Raw genomic sequence first — 14,333 nt, 5'->3', positions numbered from 1 at the left:
TGTGGTTTGTAGAAATTTAGTGCCTCTTGCCCAGGCAGCACTGGCTGGAGCTGCCTTCTCTCGATGGTGAGTCAGCAGCTGCTGCCCTTGCCACTGTCCCTGACGTTGCCAGAGATCACCAAGCTAATGGACCTTAAATCCTGGATCATGAATCCTGTGAGTGGTATCAGAAGTGCCTGATTTCGGAGTTTCCAAAATAGGATACTGTAAGATGTTTGATTCTAGGTACATTTTTTCAGTTTCTGTTGGTTTTGTTGTTGGTCTTGTTGGTTTCTTTTTTTCTTACTCAAGCAAAAAACAGTTCAGAAAACTTTATTCACAGTAATGCAGGATCCCTCATTCAATTTTTCTGTAAATCCTACTTGTACCTCAGTGCCCTCTGTGCTGTGTCTTGACCCCTTTTCTGAGAAATCCCTGTGATTGCTATATTGACTGAAACACTAAATTTATTAGTCTACTTTGTGGTAGTATTTAGCATTGTATTTTCTTACTCCTCTTTCTCCTGCCTTCCTCTGACATGAGGGGTAACTCTTGGATTTCTTTTCACAAGACTATCAGTTAAATATCTCAACAGGCTTTCCTGAGCTGTACAAATTCCACAATTCACTTTTGCCATATATTCTGGATCCTTGTAATTAATTTGTATATTTCCTTGTAGATCTTAGCGGTCCTTTTAATTTTTAAATTACAAGGATGGGAATTTCACTTAATATCTTGCTTCTGAGGACTTGCTTTTAATTACTACCCTTATTTACTGAGGAAGCTATGCTTTTATTAAAAGTTAGTGCTTATTTGAGTCATCCACTCCAGAAAGTTTATTACAAGCCAATCTGGAGTTTAAAAAAATATTATCAATGAGCTTTTTGTTTATCTAGGGCTTATCCCCAGTTCTGATTCAGGTAGATGGTTTAAATTGTCCTATTCCAGATAACTTATTTATTCCTGGAACACATTCTGTTGAAAGAGAAAGTGTGTGCCATGATTCACATGGATGTGTGTGGACCTGACTGCAAGACATTCCACTGGTAAACTGTGCTGCTCTGTGTCTTGGCAAGGGACCATGTTGATTCAGTGGTTTGATTAAACCAAAGGTGAGTTTACCCTGAGTTGTGATGTAGTGCCACTCTCCATTGTTATAAAAGAGATACTGTGCAAAATCACCTTTTAATTTTATGAGTAAAGCATACTGACATTAGGGCTTGCGGGAACTTGCTTCCAAAGGATCCTTTGCCCCGAACTGTTTACTGTGAAATCTGGAGTCAGTAAGCAAAACCAGTCCTGGAAAATAAGAAGGGGAAGAAGAAAGTGAAAGCTTTAAACCATAATGAAATCAGTCCACATTTATGCTAGTCATAGTTTCATTTGGGAATGCTGATGTAGGAGGTCTGTTTGGATGTGTATGCATCAGGAGTAAATGCACTGTACAAGAAATTACTGTGATTTGAAAAATGAACTGTTGCCTTAAGATGAAGAATAGCTTGATTTTCTCAGGTGAAAAATCCTTAAAATAAACTAGTTGGAAAAAATGCATTGTTGAGTTTGTAGAACTAGGTTATTCTGTTGAAGTGACTTTTATAAAGGAGCTTCAGTGTTGTATCTTTAGAAAATATTCCAGAGGGAATTAGTTATCTGGGGTAACCAGTATATAGTCTTTTATCATTAGCTTGCTGATTAAACTTTACTTGGGGTTTCACACTGCCTGACAGCTGGTTGATTACCTATGTGATATAATCCCCAAGCAAATGGGTGCTGCTACATGCCACTTCATTTGTTTTTCTCCCTCCAAAAAGTTCACAAAACAGGCTGACTTGTAACATATGTGATGTTAGGACTTACTCTGTCTCACATTTGTGTGCTTAGAGCTTCCAAGAGCTGAGAGGAGGCCATTGAGAAGAGTACAGCACTTGGCTGATCTAGGTTGATGTGCAGAAGTGCTGTACCATTGCGTGTCTGTCTGTGCTGACTACAGGTGCGTTAGGCACGACTGTCCTGACTGTGCAGTTGGCTGGAGGAAAGGGGCAAAATGTTCTGGCACCGCAAGCAAAAGGAAGGCACAACACCCAAAAGTCATCAGCTGGATGATGGATTAGGGTGGAGGTGCTACATCTTGGAGGAGAAAAGCAATAGGTGTTTGTTGGGATTTTGTAAGTGAGAACTTCTGTGAAATAAGAACAGAAACTTGGCTTCTAGCAGCTTTACAGTTCAGGAAAGGTACCAACCCAAGCAATACAGTGAAAAGTGTAACAGCTATGTAACAGCTAATTAACTGGAGAAGAGCTGAAGCAAAATGCTTCAGCTTTGCTCTGGAAGTGCTAGGATCAGTGCTTGGACAGTCCTGAAATCCAAGGTTTTCTGCAGAAAACACTATTATTTTTGAGGGGAACAAGAGTAAGGAGGAGTTGTTACTCTTGTGAGAAAAATGCATGTCTGAGTTGTTAAAACCCCTAAGACTATTCAAAAACTTTCACCATCCTTTTAGTGTCTACCACAGAACAACCAGTCAAAGTTCATTGAGGTGTTTTTGCTTCAGTTGGGTCTAGGTGCAGTCCTGTCTTCTGTCTCGTGTGTCTGGTGGAGTTTTTGTAGATGTTTGCTGGAGTACTGCAGTAGCAAGGGAAGCAGGTACTCTGAAGGGCCATAGCTCCCATCTTTCCTCCAAAGAGAAAAGTTCATGCCTGGAGGTGCCTGTCTTAGCCTGTTGGTTACAGAAGGGAGTGAGATGATACGCTAAGTTCCCATGTCTGCTTTGGAGTGGGCTGAAGCTAGTCAAGAGGAATTCTACCCCTCATAACCGGGCTGGCGTGTGAAGAAACACAAGGTTGATCTCCCAAAAATCTTACACAAGTGATGAAGCCTCATTGTTGTTCTTTGGCTGCTCCAGATAAACCGTCACAGATGCTGGAGCACTTTTGAACCTGTTTTTTCCTTCGAAGGAAGTACCTGGAGAGCAGAACAGCATGGTGTTGGGCACCATTGAAAACACAACCGCAATGCTTTGCTTTTCATGCTCCTGTTCAGACCCTTGGGGGGAAAATGGTAATTATCATTTGTTTCACTTACTTTGGTTTAAAACCACCTATTTTCTTTTGCAAGTCCCAGCACAGGGGAGCTAAACAGAATATTTACAGCCAGTTGTTTGTTTCCTTCTTGCTGTCACTTAAAGCACCTTGCAGCAGCAGAACTTACACTTCAAAGTTTCTTGTTCTAGGTGAGTGACATGGGGAGAGATGGCACTGTACATGTTCTGAGAGGTGTTGCATTATACATTTCATCATACTTCTCCAAGACTGTCATATCTAGGTCTCTCTGTGTGTTCCCCTAGTCCCATAAACATAATTAGGAATGATCTCCTTTGATGCCAGAATGTTGATGTGGAAAAAATATAATGTTTTTAAAAGTTGAGCAGACTGGATGTTGTTAGTTATCTTTCTCAGTAAAAAGTGTATACTTACTCCAAACACTGTATTTTGCTGATAGGGACATAATTATTTTTAAGGATAGCATTATAACTTCCCTTGGCAGGACTGTGTGCTGGGTGGCTGCATTTACCTCTGTCACTGGGCTGAAGGAGCATTTTCTGGGGTAAACCAGAATTCTGCATGAAGGGCAGGGACGTGCAAGTAGCAATTCCAATACATTCAGCAAACTGAGTAACATTTTAGCCTACAGATGGGCTAACTACTACTCTGATGGGGTTGAATAAAAAGTAGATGACAAATCTGTTTTTTCGCTCATGCAAGTTAATTACTTCTCTAAGTTGACTTGTGCTTCCAAGGGAGCCTGAACAAGCTTTCTTCATGGAGAGATGTGGGTTGCAAGACCTGGTTTTCTGCCACGCAGACGGCAGAATAAACTGTAAGGATGTCTACAACGTAATGCTTCTCCTTGTGTAAACCACGGACCTGAGTCTGTGTGGAATTTTGCAGTAGCCTCATGGCTAGGTTCAGGCCAAGTATATCAACTTTTTTGTATTTCTTACCTCCTGGTATCACTGTATTGTCCCTGCTGTCACTTCTTCAACTATCACATCCAGCAGCTTTCTGCCCAATCTCCTCTTGGGGCTGGCCAGCATGGAGCCCTCTGTTGAGGTCGTGTAGGATTCTTCTGTGTGACATTGGCAGCAGTGAGATGTGAAATATGTGGCTTGTGGTCTGGCTCACAGTTTGGCTGCTCAGTGTAATCTTTGCTTTTTGATGGGAAAAAAGCCCTTAAAATACCACAAACTTCATCAAGTCTTGCTTTGATCCGAAAAAGGCCAAGAAGTCTTCTGTCATGCATTTGATAGAAGTTCTGAGACAAATATGAAATGGGCTGTGTTTGGATGCTTCTTTTTCCCAGTCCTTCCATATCAGAACCCTTCCAGCCATGAATGTTTGGGTTAGGTGGAGGCAGAATTTTACTTAAACAACAGCTCTCCTGTCCTGGAGCAGAAGAGAGCTCAATGGTGAACATGTGCCTAAGAAAAGAGTATTTGCTCAAAGCAAAAATCCTCCACACCTACCTCACTGTGAAAATTAAGTCCACATCAGTGTTCTCTCTTTTCTGATGAGATGTATTTAAATAGAATTTATCAGAACTAGGCTGTGATACTTACGTGTGAAAATGGGAATGGTTGGTTACCCCACTGACTTACTAATCAAACATCATGCTTGTATAATTTACCATGCTCTGTACTTTAGACTTAAATGCCTAAAACAGGCAGTTTTTCAAGGCATTTTGTTGTAAATCCATTGGTTTAGGAGCTGTGAAGTCTTTGCAGTGATGGCTTGTGGAATAATTTGCAAGACACTTAGGAGACTGATTTTTTTTCCACATAGCCACATATGTTATCTCCTCTGCTCCACCTCCTTGTGCCATCCTCAGCTCCCATTTGTCTGTGCATGTAATTCTAGGCTACACTGGTGTAGGCATATTCTGTAGTCAGCCAGGCTCTGTGACTGACCTGCACAACCAATTCCCATCCCAAAATGATGATCCCTGATGAGGCATGTGTCATGGCCTGGTGGGGAAGGGGTGTCATTTACTGGCCCAACAAGTTGGAACATTGCCATATCCCAGTTACACTGGAAATGTGGCCACACCATTGGTGCTCAGCATGCCCTTCTGCCTTTGACTGGGCTGCCCAGGCTGCCTCATTTAGGGCTTCTTCATGTGGGAGCTTCTCATGCTGTTCCAAAGCAGCTGAGGCGTTGGTGGCCCATCCAAGCCATGCACTGTTGTCTCCTTCAGCATTGAGTGACCCTGGTCAGTGGGGTAGGTCTGGTCAATGGGCAGTACGAGTTGGATAAGACATTAGGATGCAGTCATTGCTTTCATTCCAGTGTGCATCAGGGCACTGTCTATCAGGGGAAGGGCTTTCTGAAGAACTTTACAGTGGAAATTACTTGGAAGAGCCACCCCTGAAATGCAGCAGCCTCTCTGCTGCAGGAGTGGATGTGCCTGCACATGCTAGCCAAGGGTTGTAAAGTGCTTGTCTGGGCCTGCAATGATGAGCATGTGATGCTTGGAAGGAGCTGATCCCTCCCCAGCCCTTGAATTATGGCAGGAATGTGGGAATACTGAATCTAAAAGCAAACATTTTAACTCCTTTCACAGTCGGTGTCTCTTTCGTATGGTGTAAATCATAGTCACAAAAAGCTTTCGTATTAGGTCTGTAGTCATGCAAGTGCTCTCAGAAGGTTATAGTGTATTTTAAAATTCAGCTGGTGTGTTCAGTGAGAAATTAGCTTTAGTTTCTTCAGAAAAAGGAACTTTTTCGTAATTCTGCTGTGTTGAGTCACTCTCCAACAGCCATATCAGAGTGCAGAGCTGGATGGTATCACTTGGAATTCTGCATAGAGCAAGCCCTTGAATGGCCTGCAGATCAGTAGAAAAACTCCTGAATTAACAAAAAGGTATTCTCATTACTTGCTAATGACTTTGTTTTGATTGCAGAAGCCTAAAGGAGTGACGTAGCATAATCTGGATTTTCATAAAATCCTAGAATGTTTGGATTTGGAAGGAACTTTTGAAGTTCCATGCAATCCAATACACCTGCCATGGGGTTGTTCAAAGCCCGTTCCATCCTGACTCTGAATGCTTCATTTGCATACACGGTTGCTTAGGGATAGCAAAACCTTTCTCAGAAGCCTGCAATCACCTTGGCATAAGGCAAGGAGCCCCATGACTTAACCACATACAATTTCTGTTCTGTTTCCTCCCTGAATTAATATGTGTCCAGCACAGGCTGAGTTTGCCCTTATGTGAGTGGTTCCTCTGAGGTTTGTTACAAAGTGTTTTCTCTGAAAAAGCTGTTCAAACTCTTCCATCTCATTCACAGGAACAACATTCCTGCTTTCCCAGCAAAGGAAAGGGATCTTTTGCTTCAATTTAGTACCCTTTATGGAAATGGAGAAAGTTTTTAATTAGGACAGAATTTTTGAAATTGGGACAGCTTTTAAATTGGTGTAGCAGTGCTGGGAGCTGGGCTGTTTGAGAGACATCTGATCTGCAGACATGCTGATCCACAGGGGTGGCCACAGGTCCATGGTCCAGCCTGTCAGTCAGTCTGGATGCTCATGGGTCACTTGGCAAGGGTGACCAGGGTCTGCAGCTGCCTCATAGTCCTGCCTCCAGCTGGAGCTGCCCCTGCTCTCCATGACCTACCTGCTGGCCTCCACATGCTCCCTGCTGCTCAGGGATGTAGCAAAGTCCTGTTATTTACCTAATTTGATCTGCCCCTTGACTTCACCTGAAAGTCTCAACTCGGCTGTGCCCTTTGTCCTGGTGAAGTAATGGTGTTTGGGGGAGTCTTCTCCTTCCTTTCTTCTGTCAGTCTGATTGGATATATCCCATGTCTATGTAGGATACTTTTTGTTCTGCATGAAAGGCTGGGGCTCTTAATGTTTTGTTTGTTTCCCTGCTATTGTTTTAATAACAAACCAACTTGTATGCTGTCTAACTTTCTTCCTTATCCCATAAGGGACATTTCCCACCTTCTTCCAAGCACTGTTGTCCAAGGACCACAACTGGTTTATGCTACATGACATGGCCAGGGCTTTTGGCTAAGCAAAGATCTGTCTTCATTTTAGTTGGGTTTAAGGAGACAGAAGCTCACTTATTTAATATTGTTTCCCAGACCATTAATTTTTTTCTGCTCGATATCAAGGCTGAATTCCTGGCAGATTATGGATGATGGGTTTTTTCAAGTGAATCCCTGCCAGTCTGTCTCAGGCTTTCATTTGGGAAGTTTAATTATCAGTGGAGATCTCCTTTGGTGTTACAACAAATTGAGAGAGTTAAGTCAAGCAATTTTCTTGCAAGGTGTAATTTGAAGTCATGCTGAGGAACTGTTTGAGGAGACTGTACTAGAGCTGGTGGGAGACTTTTCAGTTAGATGCTTTTTCATCAGAAAATAGTGATTCATGTAATTAGAGAGGTGTGATCCCCTATAATGGCTAGGCAGGAAGACATTTCCTTAACTTTTTCTCTGAGGAGCTGTGGATGGCAAATGCTCTGCTGTCCTCCTCAAACATCTGGGTGCTGCTTTGAGCTGACAGGATCCTCACCAGCTGAAATTTGAGGTGTGGGCTAAAAGGGCTGAGGGCACTGCGGGCACCTTTGACTGGATGGTGCTTCTCAGGCGGGAATCTATCCTGGAAAGTGTCACATCCCTCTCCTCTGCCCTGGCTGCAGTTGGTGGTGGCCTGCCATTCGGTCAGCTGTCGTCACAGTGTTGATTTTGTTTCAGTGGTGGTGGTTTTCAGCATGATTCCCCAGGTGGTTGTTCTGGTACAGCTGCGGGATGATAGGCAGTTGGCTGGGGAGAGGAAGATCTGGTTTCATGATTTAACCCTGCCAAAACAAACATCTTGTCTGGCTGCACCTGTTTTCCCTGTTTTGAGGCAGGGTGCGCTATATCCAGCTGGAGTCTAAAAGGTATTTCTCTAACCTGTTTTTGCAACACTTGGGTGGTGGAGATCTGATATTGTACCCTGTCCAGACCTTTCACTGTGCCCGCAGTTGGAAAGTGATGTAGCATCAAATTCCCCACTGGAAATTAAGCATGATACGGTGTATGTTTATGCAGTAGGGGAATTAGTGTCTATCCAACTTTTTCCCTTTTGGGTGGCTTACTGTGTGCTGCTTTTGGTGACAGTCACAGCTGGAACTTTGTGCAGAAGAAAGGGCATTACAACTTCCATTTTGGAGATTTTGAATCTTGAATTCTGAGTGTTTGAAATACTCTTCTCATGACTTCCACAGCAGGAACCTCCCTCCTTTACTTTGGTCAAAAATGACTACTCATTTCAAAATGGATTTTGCCTATCATCACAAATAACCCAGATTGCCTTTTCTGCAGGTATTGAGACAAACACTGGAGTTTGCCTGCTTTGAAATTTTGGGGAAGTTGAGAATTCCTATCTGAACTTGTGGAAAAGGATGAGGATGGTCTTTGCCATCTTGGAAGTTGTCCTGGAATGAGAGGATTTTCTGACCTTGGTACAGCCAGTAGACATGACAGTTTGGAAAGCAATTGGGTCAGCTGCAGCACCATGGTGTTCTCCCATGGCAGTAATTGAGCAGACCTGCAGAGGAGTGGGTGATGATGCTTTGAAAATTCATCATATACTATACTGAGGAGTATTCTGAGTTCCTGTACTCAGGAGATTGAGGAACAGAAACCTGCAGCATGCCCAGCTGTCAGTGACAGTGGGCTGGTCCCCCAGCACCACCTCCCTCATGGTGTTAAAGGATCTGCTCAACAAAGAAGAGTAACAGGATTCCCTTCAGACAGGCAGTATGCCTTTAAGCAGGTGAATAAGATTGGGTTTTCTGTACACTGCACACCCACACCTGTGTGTGCCTGTATCTTTGTTTATTGTGTTTGTATTTAACTGCCTGACTCCCTTCCTTTGAGTAGCAAATGCCTTGCTAGTGGCTGATCTTGATTTTTAATGACAAAACTGGCAAAGAGTTTAACATTAATGTCCATATAAATATATAAGTGTATACACTCAAATGTAATTTAGATTAACGTATATTGAAGTATATGGATACATTTGCACACATATTAAAAAAAAATGATAATCCAGAAGGTAACAATTTAACAGCACATGGACAATACCTTCCTTTTCTGGTTAAAATACTTCAGGAGGACAGCATCTCTTCCCTCCCAATGAAACAATTGCAAAGAATTGCAGCTACTTTGGTGGCTTTTGGCTTGGACTTCTTGCCATTGCTGCTGCTATAGTGAGTTAGCATCCAGCTTTGCATAATGCTTGGTCATGCCTTTGCTTTCACTGGCCTCTTTGCTGGTGTCTGCATCAGCAAATGGCTACATTTGATGTCTCTCAGTTGGTCCTCAGCATTTGTCCCAAGCATGTCTTCTCTAAACTGCCTGCCTTCTCCAGCACAGCTGATGGGGACATGCAGCTGCTTCAGGGACACAGCCACATGTGACTTAGTGTCTGGTGCCATATCCTTTGCTTCTAAATCTAGAGATATGTGCTCAAATATCTGTTGGGAAAGTTCTGCATCTTCTGTAGCCATCTTGACTCTGCTCTGTTGTTGCAGAGTGACATAAAGCATTGGAGTTCTTCAAAGCAAGATGTTTTGGAAGGACATATCTGACACAATTCTTGCTTTGTACTAGAATGGATCGCACCTAGGAGTCCTGTCTTGGTGACTTGGTTTTCTGAATGATGCTTCAGAAAACATTCAGGAGATCTAGTTTGGTTCCTTACTTTATAACCTTTTGCATTTAGGAGTCTGCAGTCAAATCTGATGCTCCCAAAATACCTGTAATGCTAACAGCAGTAATAGGAATTGAGCTTTTCCAGCTCTTTTCCTCTGTAGGACTTCTGTGTGAATTGTGGTGCCTTGGGGACGGAAGCAGCAAAATCAGCCTTTTGAAAAGGGCTTTCAAAGGGGTTTGTTACCTGTATGTTGATCAACTGGTTGGCATCATCACTATATGCTTGTTTGGGGACCGTGTTTGAACTAAAAGTACAGGTGAGGGTGAAAACCATTCCACATTGTCAAATATAGCAGCATGGTGCAAGCACAAGATCTTTGTTCCACAAGCTCTTCGTAGCAGTGATTATACAGCTGCATGGGGGATATTTTTCCTAAGTATCCTTTTGGTTTTCAACAAATGTCAGATTGTCCGCAGGACATGACTTTGCTGTGAGGGAAGGGTACTGATGGCAGTAGACATTTTCATCTGTTTCAAAATGGATATAAGCATATGTGGGACAACATTGAATGAGGATTTCAGCTCACTGTTCCTCCAAGGAAATGTCTGGGGACTTTGTTGGACATGAAGCAAGGTTAGGCTTAGGTTTTCTTCTTTCCTTAGTAGAAAGCTCCTTGTTCTGCTTAATCAGCTTTAGCTTTATTGGAGAATAAAAATTGGAGAAGAAAATTCTCAGGAACAGCAATGCCTTGAAATAGGTAAGGAGTGGTGTTTCAGAAGTTGAAACAACTTGTAATTGTTGAGGAAGTGATAGTATTGCTTATGTAAAATGGTGCCCTGTCAGCCTATTTTTACACATGGTGTTTTATGTTTAGCTGGACAGATGTTTATTATGGTTTACTTTTTACTGTCAACCACCGGGCAGATTGCTTATTTTCTTACGGGTTTGAGGAATGGGGAAGGAAATCTATCAACCTGATATAATAGGTATGTTAACCATTAGATAAAAGGAGGAAGAATATATTATTTTATTTGAAAATACAATAGAGTCAAGACACAAAAAGTTGGACAGGGAACAAAAGTAATAAGCATAAAATGCACTGTAAATAAAACACCAGTAGCAGTTGGACTATTGAAGTTGGTGGGAGCTTTGCTGTCGACTTTAGTGGGACAGGATTCACCCAAGGATGTGGCCCCTGGTCGGGGTCCACCCTGCCAGGCTACTTGGGCGTGTCCTTGCTTCCCACTGCTCCCAAAGACATCTGCTCTAGCCAAAACATGGAGCTACCCAAAGCCTTGGGGTGAAGCCATTTCCTACCCAGGGTCTGAGTGGCTGGGACTTGTAGCTCAGTGTTTCTCATCAGAGAAACCAGAGTTAAGACAGGGGTGAGAGCTAGAGGGCATGTGCAGAACAAAACTAATCTATATTCATTCAGATTCAAGATTCAAGCTTGAAGGTGGTTAGGTACCATCTGGTAACATTTCTGGAAAAATTTATATTGTTTTATGTTATTAGGACTGCATTATGCCACAGGAATACTGACTGTGCATTCAAAAAAAGGCTCATCTTTTCAAGTGAGGTTGGGAGTGGAACCAGCCCAGAACAAAGGGTCACTTCAAAGTCAAGGATGACTGTTTCAGAAGGCGAAATCACAGCTGGATCCAACTTCTAAGGAGGGGAAAAATCATAATCTCTGCCAAAATCACCCTTTGATACACTTGCAAAGATAACAAATGATACACAGAAGGTTTTGGGCAGAGGTATAATGACTCTTTACTGCATCCTGCTAAACCAAAAGGTTGTTCTCCTGAAAAAAAATTCCACTTGTCTTCATTGAAGGTCCCTTTGTCAAGCTACAGTGAATATACTTGAAAGTGAAAGGTTGATTTTGTACTTGCTGTTTCAAAAGCAAAAAAAACATGTAAGAGATGGTGATCAGTGGTCTGTGAGATGAATGGCAGTCCTGTGTGTGAGGACCACAGAACATGGCTGCATTGCAGACTTCTTGTTTGTTATCTGCAGGCTGTAGGAAGTATTCTATTCTATTTTAGATGGTTTTTGGGATAGAGGGAGTTGATATCTTGATCTGAAGTTCAGCTAGAAGAGCACTGTCTGCTGGCATTAAGCCAATTGCAGGATGTTGATCTTAATTTCCAGGTCTGCCATAATTAAATAGCCTCTCTTCTAAGCAAATTATCCATAAAAAGCAGTTCTACTTTATTCTTGATGGCCATAGTACAGCTGTGAACACCTGTAGATAAGCCCAAGGGAGCTTCCAAATGAAATTGCTTTGAAATATGTTTCTTCTGGGGTGCTCTCAAGTGACATATAAACTTGAAATGATTCACTAGGGTCTCTTTTTAGTGAATAACTTGTATGTCCCCCTGCCCCCTAGGACCTTGCCAAGTTCTCACCCTGATCCTCCATCTCTGCACCAAAGGTCTGTTCCTCTCCTGAGGACGTTGCCCCTCACCAGCCCTGTGTTTTCCAAGGAAGCGATTTCTCATGATGTGTGTCTGTGACAAGGCAGGGAATTTGGGACCAATTACCCCTTCATTTTCAGTGCAGAATTAAAACAACTGAGTTATGTTTGTTTTTCAGAATACCAGATTTTGTTAATGTAGATGGCTGTGTAAGAGGTAAAAGGTCTACCATTGCTGGTAGGTAGCATCCTACAAAGCTACAGAATTCGTAGGAGATACTCCAGTGCCACAATCTTCTTGTCCATTTAACCCAGTTCAAAGTCTGTGACTGCCCTGTCCTAGCTTTAGGGAGGTGGGCAGTTGTCCAGCCAAAAGAAATCCTAGCTGACATGGATTTGGGTAAGGTTCAGGTGGAAAAGGGTGAGTGAACAATCTGACATGAATGCATTTAGGTATGTCTTCCTGCTGAAGGAAGAAGATAGTTTTCCTTCTCTGTATGTGTTGGGAACTCCCATGGTTAATGAAATAAGATTTTTGTAAGATTGGCCAAAAACCCTGCCTTTATTTGTCTAAATCCATGTCTGTTGGGAGCATGTTTGAGAGCTGTTGGTGGGGTACAATTCCTGACACAGTGGGCTTATAAATCCTCAGCCCTGTTCCTGCAGTTGTAATTACTTTCTCGTAGTAGGGGAGTTTGTGTAAAGCCAAGAGAAATGGATTTAAGCCAGGACTTATGACCGGTGTCTTGGAAAAGTGAAGAGGATTTTTAGTTTTGTAGTTGGTGATGAAATTGAAGCATGGATTTAACAGTTGCCTCGGTTAATTAAGTTTCTTAGCAAGTGTTTTCACTCCTTTTACACTAGGTTTTAGCTGGAGCTGGTGAAGTACCAATCTCACTGAACTGTACTGTAAATTGCGTTTAGGAGTATTTTTGCCCACACATTATTCTCAGCACAGTATTGATGTCTGTGTGCAATGTGTACTGCTGGAAAGTGTATGCCTCAATCCAGCATTGCATCTAAATAAAATAACTTTTTTCCTTCTCCATAATTAATGAGGAAACATTTTTAAAGCCCTGTTGCTGAAGCCAGGCTTAATGGTGCAGTGTGGGTATCAGGGTGGGGCTGTTGAAGCTAGAGGATGCAGTCTGAGATGGAAGGTGAGGCTCATCCTTGTAGGCTGTGGCCACACAGCCTGTAGATTTGTAGAGCAAACCAGAGAAAATCTGATGTCTGCACAACACGTCATACAGAGGAGGTTGTCCTGGAGTACCTGTTCACTCAGGCTGAGAACTCATCAGATTGGGATGTGTTACATACACCCTGCAACATCCTCAGGTTTAATTTCATCCCAGTAGTACAGGGTTTGTGCATTCCACAGGCCCTCTGCTGTGTGAACCAAAGTGTGATAAATGGGGCAGTTGGGGCATTCACTGTTGAAGTACTTCTTGCCCAGAGCAGGAAAACCCCTCTGAAATCTGAAGGACAAAATTTGTATTTTTAGTTTGTCCACTTGTGTGTGAACTGAGTTACTGTGGAGCAGGGTGGGAGTAGGACTGGAGTATCACCTCTCTGTCAGGATTGCACAAGATTTGCAGCGTGACTGAGAGTTGCAAACAGAAAATGCTTTGGTGGCGTTCATTTTAATTCCCCATGGTAGGTCTAGATAAAATGCCAAAGGAGACATTTCACTCTGTAAAAAAGGTAGAAAATGGGAAGTTTCATTTGCTCAAATGCAACAGGGCTGTAGCATTGTACCTGTGCAGTAATGCTGATGTAGGAGGGTATTCTGGTCTGGATGATGATGGCAGCATCTTTCTTGCAGGCCCAAGCAGGAAGATGGAGTGTAAAAAAATTACCAATTTTGGAAACCAGCTTCTTCGTCGGAAAAATGTGGACTGCTCTCGAGAAGACAGTCGCCTCTCGCGATGCCTTAACACATTTGACTTGGTGGCTCTGGGTGTGGGCAGCACTTTGGGTGCAGGTGTCTATGTGCTGGCTGGAGCTGTGGCACGGGAAAACGCAGGACCTGCCATCGTTATCTCCTTCTTGATTGCTGCCTTGGCTTCAGTGCTGGCCGGACTCTGCTACGGAGAATTCGGCGCTCGAGTTCCTAAGACAGGATCAGCTTATCTCTACAGCTACGTGACTGTGGGTGAACTGTGGGCCTTCATCACAGGGTGGAATCTAATCCTGTCCTATGTTATTGGTAAGTGTGGTGGGTGTGCTGCGAG

General features: G+C 42.9%; 1 protein-coding gene across 4 annotated transcripts in view; it reads left to right on the top strand.

Moving 5' to 3' along the window:
* The window catches only part of SLC7A1 (solute carrier family 7 member 1), a 39,730-nt gene that overhangs the window by 3,596 nt on the left and 21,801 nt on the right, over nucleotides 1-14,333 (top strand). For 3 of the 4 annotated variants that reach the window (XM_062487631.1, XM_062487630.1, XM_062487635.1), the window contains one exon: nucleotides 13,925-14,308. In XM_062487631.1, the coding sequence (XP_062343615.1) occupies nucleotides 13,939-14,308 (370 nt within the window). In that variant the 5' untranslated portion in view covers nucleotides 13,925-13,938. Of the gene's footprint in view, nucleotides 1-13,924; nucleotides 14,309-14,333 lie in introns of those variants that run through there. The other variant, XM_062487634.1, reaches the window with a different exon arrangement.

Source organism: Cinclus cinclus, chromosome 2 (genome assembly GCF_963662255.1).
Source record: "Cinclus cinclus chromosome 2, bCinCin1.1, whole genome shotgun sequence".
Lineage (NCBI taxonomy): Eukaryota > Metazoa > Chordata > Aves > Passeriformes > Cinclidae > Cinclus > Cinclus cinclus.
This window is presented reverse-complemented; position numbering and strand designations above follow the sequence as displayed.